This window comes from Gorilla gorilla, chromosome 15, assembly GCF_029281585.2.
Source record: "Gorilla gorilla gorilla isolate KB3781 chromosome 15, NHGRI_mGorGor1-v2.1_pri, whole genome shotgun sequence".
NCBI classification, from domain to species: Eukaryota; Metazoa; Chordata; class Mammalia; order Primates; family Hominidae; genus Gorilla; species Gorilla gorilla.
This window is the reverse complement of record NC_073239.2, coordinates 19,373,892-19,389,775: the sequence shown is the minus strand read 5'-3', so window position 1 is coordinate 19,389,775 and position 15,884 is coordinate 19,373,892. Positions and strand designations below refer to the sequence as shown.

Here is a 15,884-nt window from a genome sequence, read left to right as displayed (position 1 = left end):
TAATTAAACATTTCAGTAGCAAGGCTTGGCAATATTGTCATTTACCTTGTGTTAATCTTATACTGCTGCATTTTGTCCAGTCCAATTTGTCACGTTATGTTTTATCTTCTGTTCTGACTCTTATTCTAGTTATAATCATGTGATCATTAAATAATTTTATTAAATAATGTGCATTTTCTGTGTCTTCTTTTTTTTTAACCTCTACATACTTCTCTGATTTTAATATTCTAGTTGTGTAACCTAATCAAACTGAAGCATGATGTTAGGAATGTTGATCATGTTTGGAGGAAAACAACTAAAATGACAAAAACCTAGGGAGGAATTAAAAAAAATGTGGAGGGATTCTGTATGAGATGTTTTCTGTACTTTCATTTAGCAGTTATTTATTACATGCAAATTATGAGTCAGGTGTCAGTGCCAATTTAAATGGAATATGATGGGGTAGTATTCTCAAAGGGAGATTCGTATCAGATATTAAGATTATTGTCTTAATTTTGTTTCAGAATATTGGATTTACTAAGATAAACTGTAAAGCAGTGCTATCTGTTATTTTATTAGGCAAATCCCTTCCAAATATTTTGCATTAAGAAAAAAGGATGAATGAGACTGCTTTTGCAGTAGTCATTTTTATTATTATTTTTTTTGAGATGGAGTTTCACTCTTGTTGCCCAGGCTGGAGTTCAATGGCGCGATCTCAGCCCACTGCAACCTCCGCCTCCTGGGGTCAAGCAATTCTCCTGCCTCAGCCTCTCGAGTAGCTGGGCTTAGAGGTGCCCGCCACCACACCTAGCTAATTTTTTGTATTTTTGGTAGAGACAGGGTTTCATCATGTTGGCCAGGCTGGTCTCAAACTCCTGACCTCAGGTGATCCGCCCACCTCAGCCTCCCAAAGTGCTGGGATTACAGGCGTGAGCAACCACATCTGAACTGCAGTAGTTATTTTTAAGAATAATGTTGGTCCTCTGAATTTAATTTGCCTGTTCATGCACATATACACATAAATTAAGTGTATATTGGGATGTTTTTACAATTTATATATAACTACAGGTAATTATTACTTTATAAATAAATTTTAAATTTTTTTCTGGAGTTATCTATCTAGGAAGTTAAATATAATATAAGAATTAAGAAAAAACCAAAAACTTTGAAATTAATTATATTTTTGCAAGACATTTGTCAGATAAGAATCCATGATTTTTTTCAATGTGCTTTAGCTTCAGCAGAAATTGGCTAAAGAAGATAAAGAACAGAGAAAACTAAAGTTTAAGCTGGAACTCCAAGAGAAAGAAACAGAAGCTAAAATTGCTGAAAAGACAGCAGGTATAGTAGAGGAGTATTAACACATGGCCTGAAGAATCACACACAAGGTTATTATATGATGTATCTTGGTGAATACTAGCATACTGGCTTATTTGCCAAAGGAGGGGAAGCTCTCCTTTTTTTTTTTTTTTTTTTTGGCTGCTTAGAAAATAGGTGGCTTTAACATCCTGGTACTGGTATTAGTGAGAGCTTTACCTGTATTCATACTGATTTGGGCATTAAATGCATTGTTAACACCATGTCAATCCAATCACAAAAAGGTTGTTTGTTTTGTTGGAAGGGGCTGAACAAACAAGGGGAAATAATGATTACCAGTGCCTCTACCTTTCAACCAGCAGTTCAAATACCACTTATTGTTTTAGCTCGTTGAGAGGAAATACTTCTCCTTTGTATGAAGATAGTCACATATTCATTGCCAATGGAAACCTACATTTGATTAAAAAATCTGTTTTGTGCAATTAATAAGTTTTCATCTGATGATGTAGACGCTAATAGAGATAATATTTTCCCTGAGATTAAAGTGAAAGGTTGCCAAACTTTCAGATTATGAATGATTACCTTAAATATATTCTGAAGTCTATGTTTACTCACAGGTCTTTGCAAGGAGAAATTTTTAAATGTGTTTTTGGTATGTTATAGATACGATGAAATGATTCACAGTAGTCTATGATCTCCATCTGTGTATGCCACTGTGAATGTATCTCTCACATTGTTTTAGTATGTTAAGGAAAGAGAAATTTCATGGAGTAATAGACATTAGCATTTAGACCCATTTTAGATATCACTGATTTTTAACATTTTTATATCATTTGGAATGCTTTTAAGAAACAATTGAATTTTGTGATTAGTCTGAGGTCATAATCATGCTTTACAAGTCACTTAATGGGATTACATAGGTGAAAGAATTATTTTAGGTCAGAAATATGATCAACTAGGAGAGCTTGCTTTAAAATATGACTGTGGAAAATAGAACTAAACATTGCTATGAAAATATAACAAAGATGACCATAAATAAATACACCAGCTGAATACTAGATAGTTGCTTTTCTGTTAATGTTAAACTACCGTAATGTTTTTATTTTTGTGTGTGGGAAAACATGAAAGTAACATATTTTAAGGAAAATTAATAGTTTGTTAAAAATAAGCATTTCAAATATAAATTTTGAACAATTTGGCAATTTCTTGGCTTTTTATAATCATATATAAATATACTAATTGTTAGGATACTATTAGAAGAAATTTGTTTTGGATACTCTTACAAGAATTTTGTTTTGATGCATTTGCATAATGTTAACTTTGCATGTGTCTTACAGAAATAATTTAATAAGATTAGGGTTTTCATAACCTATTGAAAATCATGAATTAATGTGTCTGCCCAGCCCATTTATCTCTTGGAGGGGAAACCTAATTAAGCAATAATATTTACTCTTTAATTTTTTTTATAATGTAGCTAAGCAGATACTTCAAATATTTATTTATTGGTATATATTTAAGTGTTCCCATTTGAACAGTTTGAATCAGGCATTCATAACATGGAAATAATTTGATTACTTTGTTATTATATTTCTCATTAATAACAAAATATTATATTAATAAACGTCAATTATTTAAAAGATGTTTAATAAAATATTTATAGCATTCTAAATTGATGAAAATAACAGTGTTATTTAGTTTCTCTGGAACAAAGCAATCTAGTTAAAAGAGATATGTCCAACCATTTGCTTATAAAAATGACACAAAATGAAAATTCCCAAAGTTGTTTTAAGGGATAAATTTTCAAAGTATATCTTTCCTCTTTAATATTTTACTTCTATCTCATTTTAAGAAGAGACTTAAAGTATTTTGCCTATAACATTAGAAAGAATTATTATTATTATGTCAAAATAATATGAATTGCTGAAGAAATTCATTGGTTTAAAACAACAAAAAATTTGGTAACTGACCCTTTCTTTGGTGGACTTTTGAACCTTTTCATATTTTCCCATTTTATGTATGGTCTTAATAAACTTGTCTTAAATAAACTTATTTTCTATCTCATGAATAGGAGGTACAGTCAAAAAGCAAAACAGAACAACAAAAACTACCTTGTCAGTATCTTAATAGAAAAAAGAGCAGTATAGGAATATGATGACACCTAATGAATTCTTTATTTCTTGTAATGTGAAAGAACAAATAATCCACATATGTATGGATGTTTGTTTCTATGACTGCTCATTTTTATATTTGAAATAAAAAGTGTATTTGGCAAAATATGTTATAAGCACGCACACATACATAAGTATTATAATGTAGTTAAGCAGAATATATATGTTTAAAAAGATCAAACCATTTCACAATAAAAGAAATACTTATAAAAACATCTGAACTAAACATTGGAAACAGCAAATAGGAGACAATCTGTCTATAGATTTAAAAAATAAAATGTTAATTAAAATATGAGGTACCCTAAGGAAATAGTAGGCATTTTCTTAGAGTATGTAAAATATAGAGATTTATATTTAAAGATATTCATATAATATTAGTTGCAATAGCAAGAAAATTAAAAACAGTCTAACCATAAGGGAATTATTAAATAAGTTATGATACATTTATAATTTGAGACATTTTGTAATAATTAAGAATATTTGAGGATATGAGAAAAACTTCATAACTATTAAGTGAAATAGGGGGAAAACTATAGTATGATTTTATAAAAATAAAAATATACATACATGTATATTATATAAAATAAGAGGCAAATGTTGGTGGTCTTTAAGTGAAACTATTGATTTTTCAGTGAACAGTTTCTGCCTTTTTCAGATTTTCTATAATGAGCATAGATTTAGTGTTAAAAAAACATTGCTTTCAAAAGATGTGATTTTTTTTTTAGAAATTACTTGCACTCTAATCTTAAAATTTGAGACATAAAGACAGTATGGTTTTATGAAAACCATATGATGGCTGTGATCCAGTTTTGCCATTTTTTACCCACACCATTTTTTTAGTCTTTCAGCTTTTCCTTGTATTTATTTTTATGTCTTTATGTTTATTATGTATCTATATATATATTAGTCCCTCTTGTCTTCCAAGGTGATTGTATAATTTAGAAGAATCTGGTACAGTCAAGACCACATAAAACAAAAGATGTCCAGTTCTCTGTAGGCAGTTTGGAGCAATTGGGAAGACCAAAATCCTTAGAGTCACATTGATCCAGGTTCAAATTACAGCTTGGATACTTGATATTGATTCTCTACCGTTGGGCACGTTATTTAGCCTCTTTGGGTTTATCTTCTCTGATGTAAAATGTGAATATTAACCAACTTACCAGATTATTTTAAGGATTAGTGTTAATATATGTAAGGACATGGTATATAACTAGTACTCAGTAAATTGTGTCTCAAATTAATATTATTTTATTGCTTTTACGTTTATGAAATTCTTAAATCTTTGATGTCATCATTTCCAGCAGTTATGAAAAGACATTTTATTGTTTGGCTTTTAATTAAAAATTAATGGGTTACTGTTAATAGATTTTGAAAGGGCACTAAACTGAAAAATGGACAAGCAAAAGAAGAAACACAGTATTGGATTATTAATAAAATCACAGTTGAGATATAGATATTTAATATCACTAATACATTTTACTCAAATGTGAATTCAAAATAAAAGAAATGAGATGCAAAAGATTTCAGCTTTTATGCAATATGTACCTATGATAAACTTTCATGTAGACTGTTACTTAGCTTCAAGTCTTTTTCGTTTGTTTCCCCATTGGTTTTTTCATAACACAAATCTGTTATTCTAATGTGATTTTATGATAGTTTGAAACTCAGCTGTGTCCCCTATCATGTTAAAATCTCTGATGGTTGACTACCTTTCTTTTCCTTTCTCACATCACCATCATTATTGTCATTGTCACCATCATTGATACTGTTTATTAAGCACTTAAATGTTTCAGAGGAACTATGCTTACTTCTTTACAAATCAAACAAATATTGTGGACTCATTATGTTCTAGGCACTGTGTTAGACACTGAATATAGATCAGCATATAAGACAGATTTGGGATCTCAGGCATTTTTTTGCCTGGTATTACTTCTCAATCATAATACACCATACATGTTGTAAGTAGTGGTTAAATGCGCAGACTTGGGATTCAGACCTTTGTTCTAATCTTTTTGACACTTATCATGTGTAATGACAGCCTCACTAAGCATTAGTTAAAAATCTACTATAGGTTGTTGTGATGCTTAAGTGAGATAATGTTTACGAAGTGCTTAACCCATAGAAGGCACTCAATAAATAATAATTATGATGATAAGATGATGATGTAACCATCTTGTTTTCTCAAGACTTCTTCATCTAGTAGAGGACATACTCAAAGTGTTCCTAATTGTGTGGTTATGTAAATTGCTATCCCATACTAATTATATAGATAAGTATGGGATAGCTATTTATATATGGTTTTGTTTCACAAGGAATTGATTTTTTATTTCTTTTGTTGAAATAGTTTACAAAGAATTTTTATTTATTATTTAATTTGATCCTCAGTTTTGAGTTTTCCTAGATTTTTAGAATTAACCTTATTTCAAAAGTGTGAAAATATTTTTTTAAAATTTAAAATCTCTAAAAAAAAGTTAAAATGTGTAATAAATAATTCTTATTTAGTCTTAGGAAAGCTGAAATGACCATCTCACTCCTTATGTGTTAATGATTTACTTCACTGTAGCTGTTTAAGACTTTTTACTGAGTTTTAGCTCATTAAATTATACATGTGGGTAATATTATTTGAAAATTGTATGAATGACCTTCAAATACTGGGGGATGTTTTAGAGAAGCAGAGAAGAAACATTGCATTTTTGTTCTTTGAGTATGTATCTCTTCTCACCTAAAAAAAGTCATTAAAACACAAGCATTTTAAAATTTATTTTAGTTAAATTGAGTTTAACAATGAGACATAGTATGCTATGGCCTGATTTGCATCCATTAATTTGCTCTTATATCAGTGATGATGTGTTTTTATGCCTTTTAAAAATAGCTTGTTCAATTAAACCTTTCATTTTTCCTAAACAGTCACAGTGGGCATTATCTAGTGTTTTTTGTCTCTTTAATTTTTGTTATTCTATTAAATTCTATTCTATTGCTTTTATAGTATGCAGATGATGCTTGAATTTTACATAAAAGTATTTAAATAGTGTTTTATATGTTATTTTGTGATATTTAAAATATTTGTATTTCTTTAAAAGCCTTATTTTTCTATTTCTTAAAAGCTCACTTTAGAGCCTCTGCTTTATATGTTAGTTATTTTTCTTTCTTGCATGTCATCCATTAAAGATTAGCTGTGGAAGGTTGGAGCATGGAGAGATTATGAATGACAGAACAACTCCTGTAGAATAATAATCAGTTTTTGGTATTTAATGCTGTTTGACTTTTGCAGACACATTTCTTATTAACCTTTGGTACAAAGAGAAATCCAGGTTCCTGATATCTCATGGAGAAGATGAATTTGAGATCCTCTTCCAATTAAACTGAAATAAAGCCAATATTAGGTTTTAGCCAAAAGAACTCCTTAGTTCCTAAGTCTTGTGTTTTTAAGTCTCTCTCTTTCTCTCTCTCTATCATCTAATCTATCTTACTGCATTTTAACATGTAATTCAATGGTTACATAATTTGCTTAGCTTACTTGTACTGATGATGCAAGCATTTGATTTTTCTCTTTAAACATAGATTTCTTTCTCTGCATGCAAATTTAGACTGATATTTTGTAAATTAAAAAAACATATTGTCAATATATTTTTTATTACAGAGAATGTTTATTTTCTTTTGGTAAAGAGAAGAGGAGTTTAATTGTGATTGTTCAAAGGATCAGTCACAGAATCCCTGAAACTTACAACTTAAGTTTTTCTATTCAGGTTAAAATGTAAAGGGTAAAAATATAGATTTGTAATCTACCATTATAGCAAGTATATCAAGACACCCCAGTGGATTAAAATGGGAAAAAATTATATTATAGAAAATGTTTACATTATTCTCTTGTAAAAAGATTATCTGTTACTATGTATCATATCTCAGATGATGTTGACCATCTAATTAAGAGGAACAAGAGTTAATTTTCTTTACCAGAACAGAAAATGGCATAATTTTTATCTTTAAGAAATAGTACATATTGGAATCTAATTTTTCTGTGTATATAATGGGCATCGATAAAATGTGATAGCGTTTAACCTAATACTTGAATGCCTTAATAGTATTAAATTGTAATGCTACATTAAATTTATATCTGTATTTTTTTTAATTTGAAAAGAAAAAGGATTTCAAGAATATGAACACTAATTTCAGATAAGAACATGAAGGCCCATGTCTGTGAAACACAGCAGGTAGAAATATTGATAGACTATTGATTATATTACTGTCTTTGGCTACAGAATTCTATGGATATGAATCAGAATGAATTCTGACGAGTTCCAGGTCAAATAATACTTGAGGAAAGAATATAACCAATTTGTATCCTTGCTTCCTAGAAGAGTTTGTTTTTTTTCTGGAAAAGCAATAAAATTGGAGTAGACGGAGGATCCATTATACATAAGAATAGCCAACAGCTGGAAATATTTTATTGGGTTTAACATACAATGGACTTTAGCATAATGTCAAGCCTTTGAAAATATATGTAATTAAGGTATTTAAAACATAAAAATAACAAAAATAAAACTTTTTAGAAAGTTATCTAAAGACTTTTTCACACGTCTAATGATTCTAAAGAGGAAATGAGATTAGAGAATGTTTAGATAGCAGTTATATTTCAAAGAATTTTCATTTTGGTATCAAATTTAAGGCTGATAGTCTGTTTAGTAAATAAAAATTTTTTAAGTTATATTTCAAAAGACATACAATTATCAATACTGATTTTAGTGCTTCGGGGATAAACTTTTCTCTTTCACATTGGAAAAGGTAGCTCCAATATCACATATATTAAATCTTTGAATGTAAGCATAGAGCATATTTTCAGAAAACTTTTTTAATATAGTCTTTGAGTTTTCTGTAGTAAATACATGTGTATAGTAATCGAGGGTTTTTTAAAAAATGCTTTTGATTCATTGTCTTGCTACTGAGACATACTATTTTGCATAATTTTCAAATTAATCTTGAACACTTTCTGTACTGATGCTGAGTGTATAAATTTACAGCAACTTTACAGGGGAAAATTTGACAGTGTGTATTAAGAGCTTTAAAAGCTGACTTTTAATCTAGCCATCATACTTCTAGTAATTTTCTTAAGTAATTAGGTGTGTATATACATAAAGATGTGTATACAAAGATATCCATTACAGTGTTGTTTATATAGCCAATAGTTGGAAATGGTGTACAATCTAATATTAGGAGCATCTTAGTTGAATCACATATAGCATGTCCAAATGATAAAATTTCACCTGCTATTTTATATTTTTTAAGAATACTGAAGAATATAGGAACATATGCTGCTTATTTTAATTACAGGGTTACAAAGCTATACTAAATATTTTTCTCCTTTAAATTTTTATGAGTTTGTACTACTGTTTAATCAGAAAAAGTTATTTACAAAGTAATTGTATAAAATGTTGCAAAGTCCAGTTTTAAAAAAACAAATAGTCTGGTCTATGAAAGAAGTTCTGGAGTAATAAGTTGAATTCAGCATTGTTATGCCAAAAACAGAAACATTGAACTAATTTGAGTCGGTTTTGGTTAATTTTCTACTGGTGTGGGGCATCTAGCATCTATTTTAAAATTTCTAATAGCCAGTTTATGCGAAGAAGGAAAAATTACAATTATTAAGGAAATTAAAATATATAATGTTTGTAGTTCTAGAATATATATGTGGTGGTTTTATAAATGTTAATTGTTCTCATATTTGCAAGAAATCAATTTAACATCATTATAAGTCTTCTCCAGATGGTTATTTCTCATGTAAAACTAATGGTAGATATTCATAGAATTTGAGATTCTTTCATATGTAGTAAAGTCTGGTCTTTTACAAAATTATTGTCTATATTATATTGCTTAGAATTTTCCAACATGAATTATTATCCAGTTATTTAATATCTTTAAAATCCTAATGATTTCTTTTTCCTTCTTTTTAATTTAGCCTTTTATATTTACATAACTACCATAAGATGTTAACAGATGGATTCTTTTTCCTGCGAAATGTCTATCCTCCCAATTATGTTATTTAGAGAATCATGAGCCAATGTTTAAACTAGAATGTTATCCAAGGTACTGTCTCACTCGTACTGTATTTTAAAAGTAGTTTGAAAAGTGTGGAATATGGATTTGTCAATAGACCTGGGTCTACTAAGAAAATATGTACTCTGCCTTGACTCAATAAACTCATACTTAGTATGGTTCAGCTTCTTCATATTTACTCTTGCCCATATTAGAAAACAATTAGCTTACTAAACAAATTTGAGTATTTGGTTGAGGGGGGTACGGGTGATCCTCTCTGAATCTTTCTCATTTGACTAAGAATTATAGGATATTTGATAACCGTGTTTAAAAATGGAGATATCCAAATATTATTGTAAACACCCAATGATTTGTTTTACCTACAATATAAGTATTTTACTTGGTTGGCTTACATAGTAGCTAATAATATTTGTTAATGTAATTTAACTGCTGTGAACCTTTACTGAACAAATATTGAAATTTATTCAAGTCAAAGAAAGAGAATCTCTAATGACTTTTGTTAAAGCTTCTATTTAACAGTTAAGGAGAAAAGTTTGTATGACATACGAGATGCAATTAACAGTAGATTTTACATTTAATAAAAAGAAAGAAGCATGCGTATTTGCTTTATTCATTCCATCATAATTTGCATTAGAGCTGTGGGTGTTTAATGAGCAAATTCCAACTAAAATGCTATATTGATTTTCTAGTGAACTTTGTAATAGTCATCTACCTTGGAAAAGCTCAGTGTTTACAATTAAGTTTTCTTTACTAAAAATGTTTGAGAGTTGCATATTGATCCTTCAAAAGTACTGAATTCCAGAATCAGGATTTTTTATAACCAACAAATTTCACATCTAACCTAATAGATGTTAAAAATTATCATGCAGTAAATACCTTAATTTTGGTTTTGAGGGTTTTTTTTGTTTTATTTTTAATTGACAAATAATAATCATATATATTATTCCCTTAATTGATGTATGATTTGCAGATTTATGAAGTGCAATGTGATGTTTCAGTACATGTACATACATTGTGAAATGATCAAATCAGTCTGATTAATGTATTCACCACCTCAAATACTTACTGTTTCTTGGTGATAAGGACATTTAAAATCCATTATTTTAGCTTTTTGAAATATACATTACTCTTCATTATAAGTCACCTTGATGTGTAATAGATCACCAGAACCTATTCCTCCTGTCTAACTGAAAATTGTATTTTTTGACCAATATCTCTCCTTTCCTCCTCCACCCTCACCCCCAGCCTCTGGTAGCTATTGTTCTACTCTTTACTTATGTGAGTTCCACTTTTTTAGATTCCACATATGTGAGATCATGAGGTATTTGTCTCTCTGTGCTTGGCTTATTTCGCCTAGCATAATGTCCTCTAGGTTTATCCACGTTGTTGCAAATGACAGAATATCCCTTCTTTTTTTCAGCTTTTCCAGCTGAAAAACCTGAATCCTAGCTTTTAAAGGCTGTATTGTATTCCATTGTACCACATTAAAAAAACTCATTTATCTATTGTTTGGCACATCAGTTGTTTCCATATCTTGGCTATTGTGAGTAATGCTGCAGTGAACATGGGAGTGTAGGCATCTCTTTAACGTACTTCTTTCAACTCCTTTGGATACATACCTGGAAGTGGAACTGCTGGATCACATGGTAACTCTACTTTTAGTTTTTTGTGGAACCTCATACCGTTTTCCAAAATGGCTGTAGTAATTTACAATACCACCAACATTGTGTAATGGTTTGCTTTTCTCCACATCCACACCAACACTTGTTGTCTTTCGTGTTTTTGATAATAGCCGATCTAACGGGTGAGATGATAGCTCATTGTGATTTTAGTTTGCCTTTCTTTGGTGATTAGAGATGTTAAGCTTTCTTTATATAACTGTTAGCCATTTGTGTGTCTTTTTTTGAGAAATATTTGTTAGGTTCTTTGCCCATTTTTATTTATTTTATTTTATTTAGTTTTGAGACTGAGCCTCACTCTGTCGCCCAGGCTGGAGTGCAGTGGCACGATCTTGGCTCACTGCAACCTCCACCTCCTGGGTTCAAGTGATTCTCATGCCTCAGCCTCCCAAACAGCTGGGATTACAGGCGCATGCCACCAGGCCTGGCTAATTTTTGTATTTTTAGTAGAGACAGGGTTTCACCATGTTGGTCAGCCTAATTGTTATTCAATAGTTCGAGTTCCTTGTATATTTTTGGTATTATTCTTTTCATTAATGTGTCATTTGCAGATATTTTCTCCTACACTGTAGGTTGTCTCTTATTATTGTTTTCTTAACTGTGCAGATGCTTTTTAATTTGATGCAATCCTATTAGTCTTTTTTACTTTCACTGCCTGTGCATTTGGGGTCATATTCAAGAAGTCTGTGTCTAAACCAATGTCATGGAACTTTCCCCCTGTGTTATCTTCTAGTAGTTTTATAATTTCAGTTTTTATGTTTTAGTCTTTAGTGCATTTTAAACTGATTCTTGAATAAGGGATGAGATGATGCCTATTTTTATTCTGCATGTGGATATCTAATTTTCCCAGCACCATTTATTGAAGAGATTGTACTTTCTCCATTGTGTGTTCTTGGCACTTTGTTGAAAATCAGTTGACCATAATTGTGTGGGTTTATTTCTGGGTGCTCTATCCTGTTCCATTGGTCAGTGTGTCTGTTTTTATGACGATACCATGCTGTTTTTTTTGTTGTTTTGTTTGGTTTGGTTTTTTTGAGAAGAGTCTTGCTCTGTCGCCCAGGCTGGAGTACAGTGGTGCGATCTCAGCTCACTGCAACCTCCGCCTCCCAGGTTCAAGTGATTTTCCTGCCTCAGCCTCCTGAGTAGCTGGGATTACTGGCATGCACCACTATGCCCAGCTAATTTTTGTATTTTTGGTAGATATGGGGTTTCGCCATGTTGACCAGGCTGGTCTCGAACTCTTGACCTCAGGTGATCCACCCGCCTTGGCCTCCCAAAGTGCTGGGATTACAGGCATGAGTCATTGCACCTAGCCATCATGCTGTTTTGATTACTCTGGCTTTGTGATATATTTTAAATGGTAGTTGCTTAAAATTGCTTTGGCTGTTTGGGGTCTTTTGTGATTCCATATGAATTTTAGATTGTTTTTTCTATTTCTATTTCTGTTCCTATTTCTGTGAAGAATTACAGTAGAATTTTGATAGGGATTGCATTGAATCTTTAGAGTAATACCTTAATTTGAAAAACATTCTTATCATTTATAAATTCTATAACCAGATTTTATGTGTTTGTGCATGTGTGTTTTCTGGCATTTAAATTTTAACCTTAGAATACATAAATGGTAATGTCCTTTAAATGCACATATACATCTTTGGATTTGAAGTAGCATTAAAAAAAAAAGTGTTTTCTCTTGATCACACAGGACCAAAGAAGCCCTCTGTATATAACACTTACAAACTAAAAGAGCATTTCAAAATTTTTCTGAAGTTTATTTTGTAGTTTGACAGTATAAATAAAATTTGGTTCAGCGATTCAGGTATTTGAGGCCCTCTTTGTCTAATATTGCAGTAATATTATTATTATTATTATTATTTAAGATGGAGTTTCGCTCTTGTTGCCCAGGCTGGAGTGCAGTGGCGTGATATCGGCTCACTGCAACCTCCACCTCCTGGGTTCAAGCGATCTCCTGCCTCAGCCACCTGTGTAGCTAGGATTGCAGGCATGCACCACCACATTGGATCCCTGCCCAAGGATTGTTACAGATTAATATACAGTTAATCAAGATAGTTATTAGGCCCAGCATGGTAGCTCACACCTATAATCCCAGCATTTTGGTAGGCCAAGGTGGGAGAATCACTTGAGCCCAGGAGTACGAGACCAGACTGGGCAACATAGTGACACCTTGTCTCTACAAAAAAATAAAAATTTGGTAGGCTGAGGTGGGAGAATCACTTGAGCCCAGAAATTTGAGACCAGCCTGGCCAACTTGGTGAAACCCGGCTGGAGCCTGGGAGGTAGAGGCTGCAGTAAGGTGTAATTGTGCCACTGCACTCAGCGTGGATGACAGAGCAAGACCCTGTCTCAAAAAAAAAAAAAAAAAAAAGAAGGTAGTTATGATTGTATTTCTTAATTGTGAGTAGTGGAAAAGTGGTGGTAGAGTATTCAGCATGGATCTAATTAGCCAGTCAGTTCACACCCTGGGCTAGATGGCATAAAATTTCATTACACTACTCAAAACAATATGTAATTTAAAACTTATGAACTGTTTATTTCTGAAGTGTTTCACAATGTTTTCAGACCATGAATAACTGAAACCATGGAAAAAGGAACTACAGATAAGACGGGACTACTGTATCAATTCCTCACGCTGTTTTTTTGTTTTTGATGTTGCTGTTTGTTTGTTTGTTTGTTTTGAGAGTCTCATTCTGTTGCCCAGGTTGGAGTGCAATAGCGAAATCTCTACTCACTGCAACCTCCACCTCCCGGGTTCAAGCGATTCTCCTGCCTCAGCCTCCTCAGTAGCTGAGATCACGGGCGCCCGCCACCACATCCAGCTAATTTTTTGTATTTTTAGTAGAGGTGGGGTTTTGCCATGTTGGCCAAGCTGGTCTCAAACTCCTCACCTCAGGTGATCCACCTGCCTCAGCCTCCCAAAGTGCTAGGATTACAGGTGTGAGCCACCACGCCTGGCGCCTCATGCTGTTTTGAAAGAGCCACTGCACCCAGCCAATATTTTTGATAAACTATTATTAATATAATTGTGGTATGCAGCATACAATATAGAATGGATTCTGAATAATTTCTCTTTCAGTCTCTTACATAATTTTTGCCTGCCAATGAAAAAGGCTAAAAATTGAGGAATTTTGACTTAGATTTTTAATATGTAAGCAGTACAAATTAATCAAAACCACATTATTAATATGTCTAGGAGTTAAGTCACATTGTGTGTCTGTGGTTTGAATATGGTTACTGTAGTGGTAGAATGGAACTAACATTTGTTGATGATCCACTGTATTTTATTTATTTGGCCAAGAGCTTTCATATATTTTCTAATTTAATTTTTCATAACATCATGAATAGTGGTATTTTACCCATTTTATATACCTGAACTTCAACTAAAATAATTTAAGAAATTAACACAAACAAGCTTGCTAACCTTTAGTACCTTAAATCACAGTTAAAACTCATATTCTTCCATACACCATACTGTTTTCCATACTATGCAAGATACACCATGTTGGTTTCTCCAAGCTGTTATTATTGCCCTTACTGGAAGGATATTCTGTAGCACTTTGGCCTCCCAAAGTGCTGGGATTACAGGCGTGAGCCACCGTGCCCGGCCCACATTGCAGTAATGTTTTAAAAATTATGTAAGATTTCAAACATACAAACAATAAAATTATGCCTAAGAAATGATAATTTTAGATAACATTAAACCTCCTGATATAGTGCTGCAAAAATCTAGATGATGCCATTTGTATTAAAATCTATATCAACAGTGCCCCCTGCTCTGTGCAGATGTGCACTACTATAACAGCACAGCATTGTCCTATTTTATTCTTCCCTTACCCATTTTCTTTTCTCCCCTTCCACCTTCCCACTGAGATGATTACTATTTTGAATTTTGTGTTCATCCTTTCCATGATCATTGTATTATTATTATTTTTATTTATGTATTTATATTTTTGAGACTGAGTCTCACACTGTTGCCCAGGCTGGAGTGCAGTGGCACAATCTTTGCTCATTGCAACCTCCGCCTCCTGGGTTCATGCCATTCTCCTGCCTCAGCCTCCTGAGTAGCTGGGATTACAGGTGCCCACCACCATGTCTGGCTAATTTTTTGTATTTTTTGTAGAGACGGGGTTTCACCATGTTAGCCGGGATGGTCTCGATCTCCTGACCTGGTGATCCACCTGCCTCGGCCTACCAAAGTGCTGGGATTACAGGCGTAAGCCATTGTGCCTGGCCCGCTCATTGTATTGTTTTTACTAATTCTGTCTATTCATAAATAGTTGGTAGAGTTATTTTACTTTGAAACTTGCTATTTTTGTCAGCATTTTGTTTTTGAGATTTGTCCATTTGTCCATAGTCAAGTCATTTTAAATGCTGGGTAGTATTCCATTCTGAATGTAATTTATTTATTCCTGTTAATGTTGATGGACATTTGGGTTATGCCTAAGCTTTTGCTATTATAAGCAATACTACAGTAAGTATTTTTATACATGTTTACATTTACATATGTGCATGAATTTCTCTAGGCTATATACCAAAGAGGGGATTTGCTAGCCTAGGCCTGTCTTCAACTTCAATAAACATTGCCAAATTGCTCTTCAGATGGTTGTAGAAATATATCTGCCTATCTGCAGTATGCGTGAGAGTTTTCTTTATTTCACAGGCTTACAACATTTGC

The 15,884-nt window shown here is 32.2% G+C and overlaps 1 protein-coding gene and 1 long non-coding RNA gene across 29 annotated transcripts in view; one reads left to right on the top strand and one right to left on the bottom strand.

Annotated features, from left to right (window-relative positions):
• Positions 1-15,884, top strand: part of MIPOL1 (mirror-image polydactyly 1) — a 363,261-nt gene that overhangs the window by 70,810 nt on the left and 276,567 nt on the right. For all 28 annotated transcript variants that reach the window (XR_002008607.4, XM_019039995.4, XM_019040000.4 and 25 more), the window contains one exon: positions 1,215-1,320. Coding sequence is in view for 27 of the 28 variants with exons in the window: in XM_019039995.4 (XP_018895540.4) it covers positions 1,215-1,320 (106 nt within the window). In the remaining variant the exon portion in view is untranslated. The remainder of the gene's footprint in view (positions 1-1,214; positions 1,321-15,884) is intronic.
• Positions 1-15,884, bottom strand: part of LOC129526519 (uncharacterized) — a 43,138-nt gene that overhangs the window by 2,044 nt on the left and 25,210 nt on the right. The gene's annotated exons all lie outside the window — the stretch shown is intronic.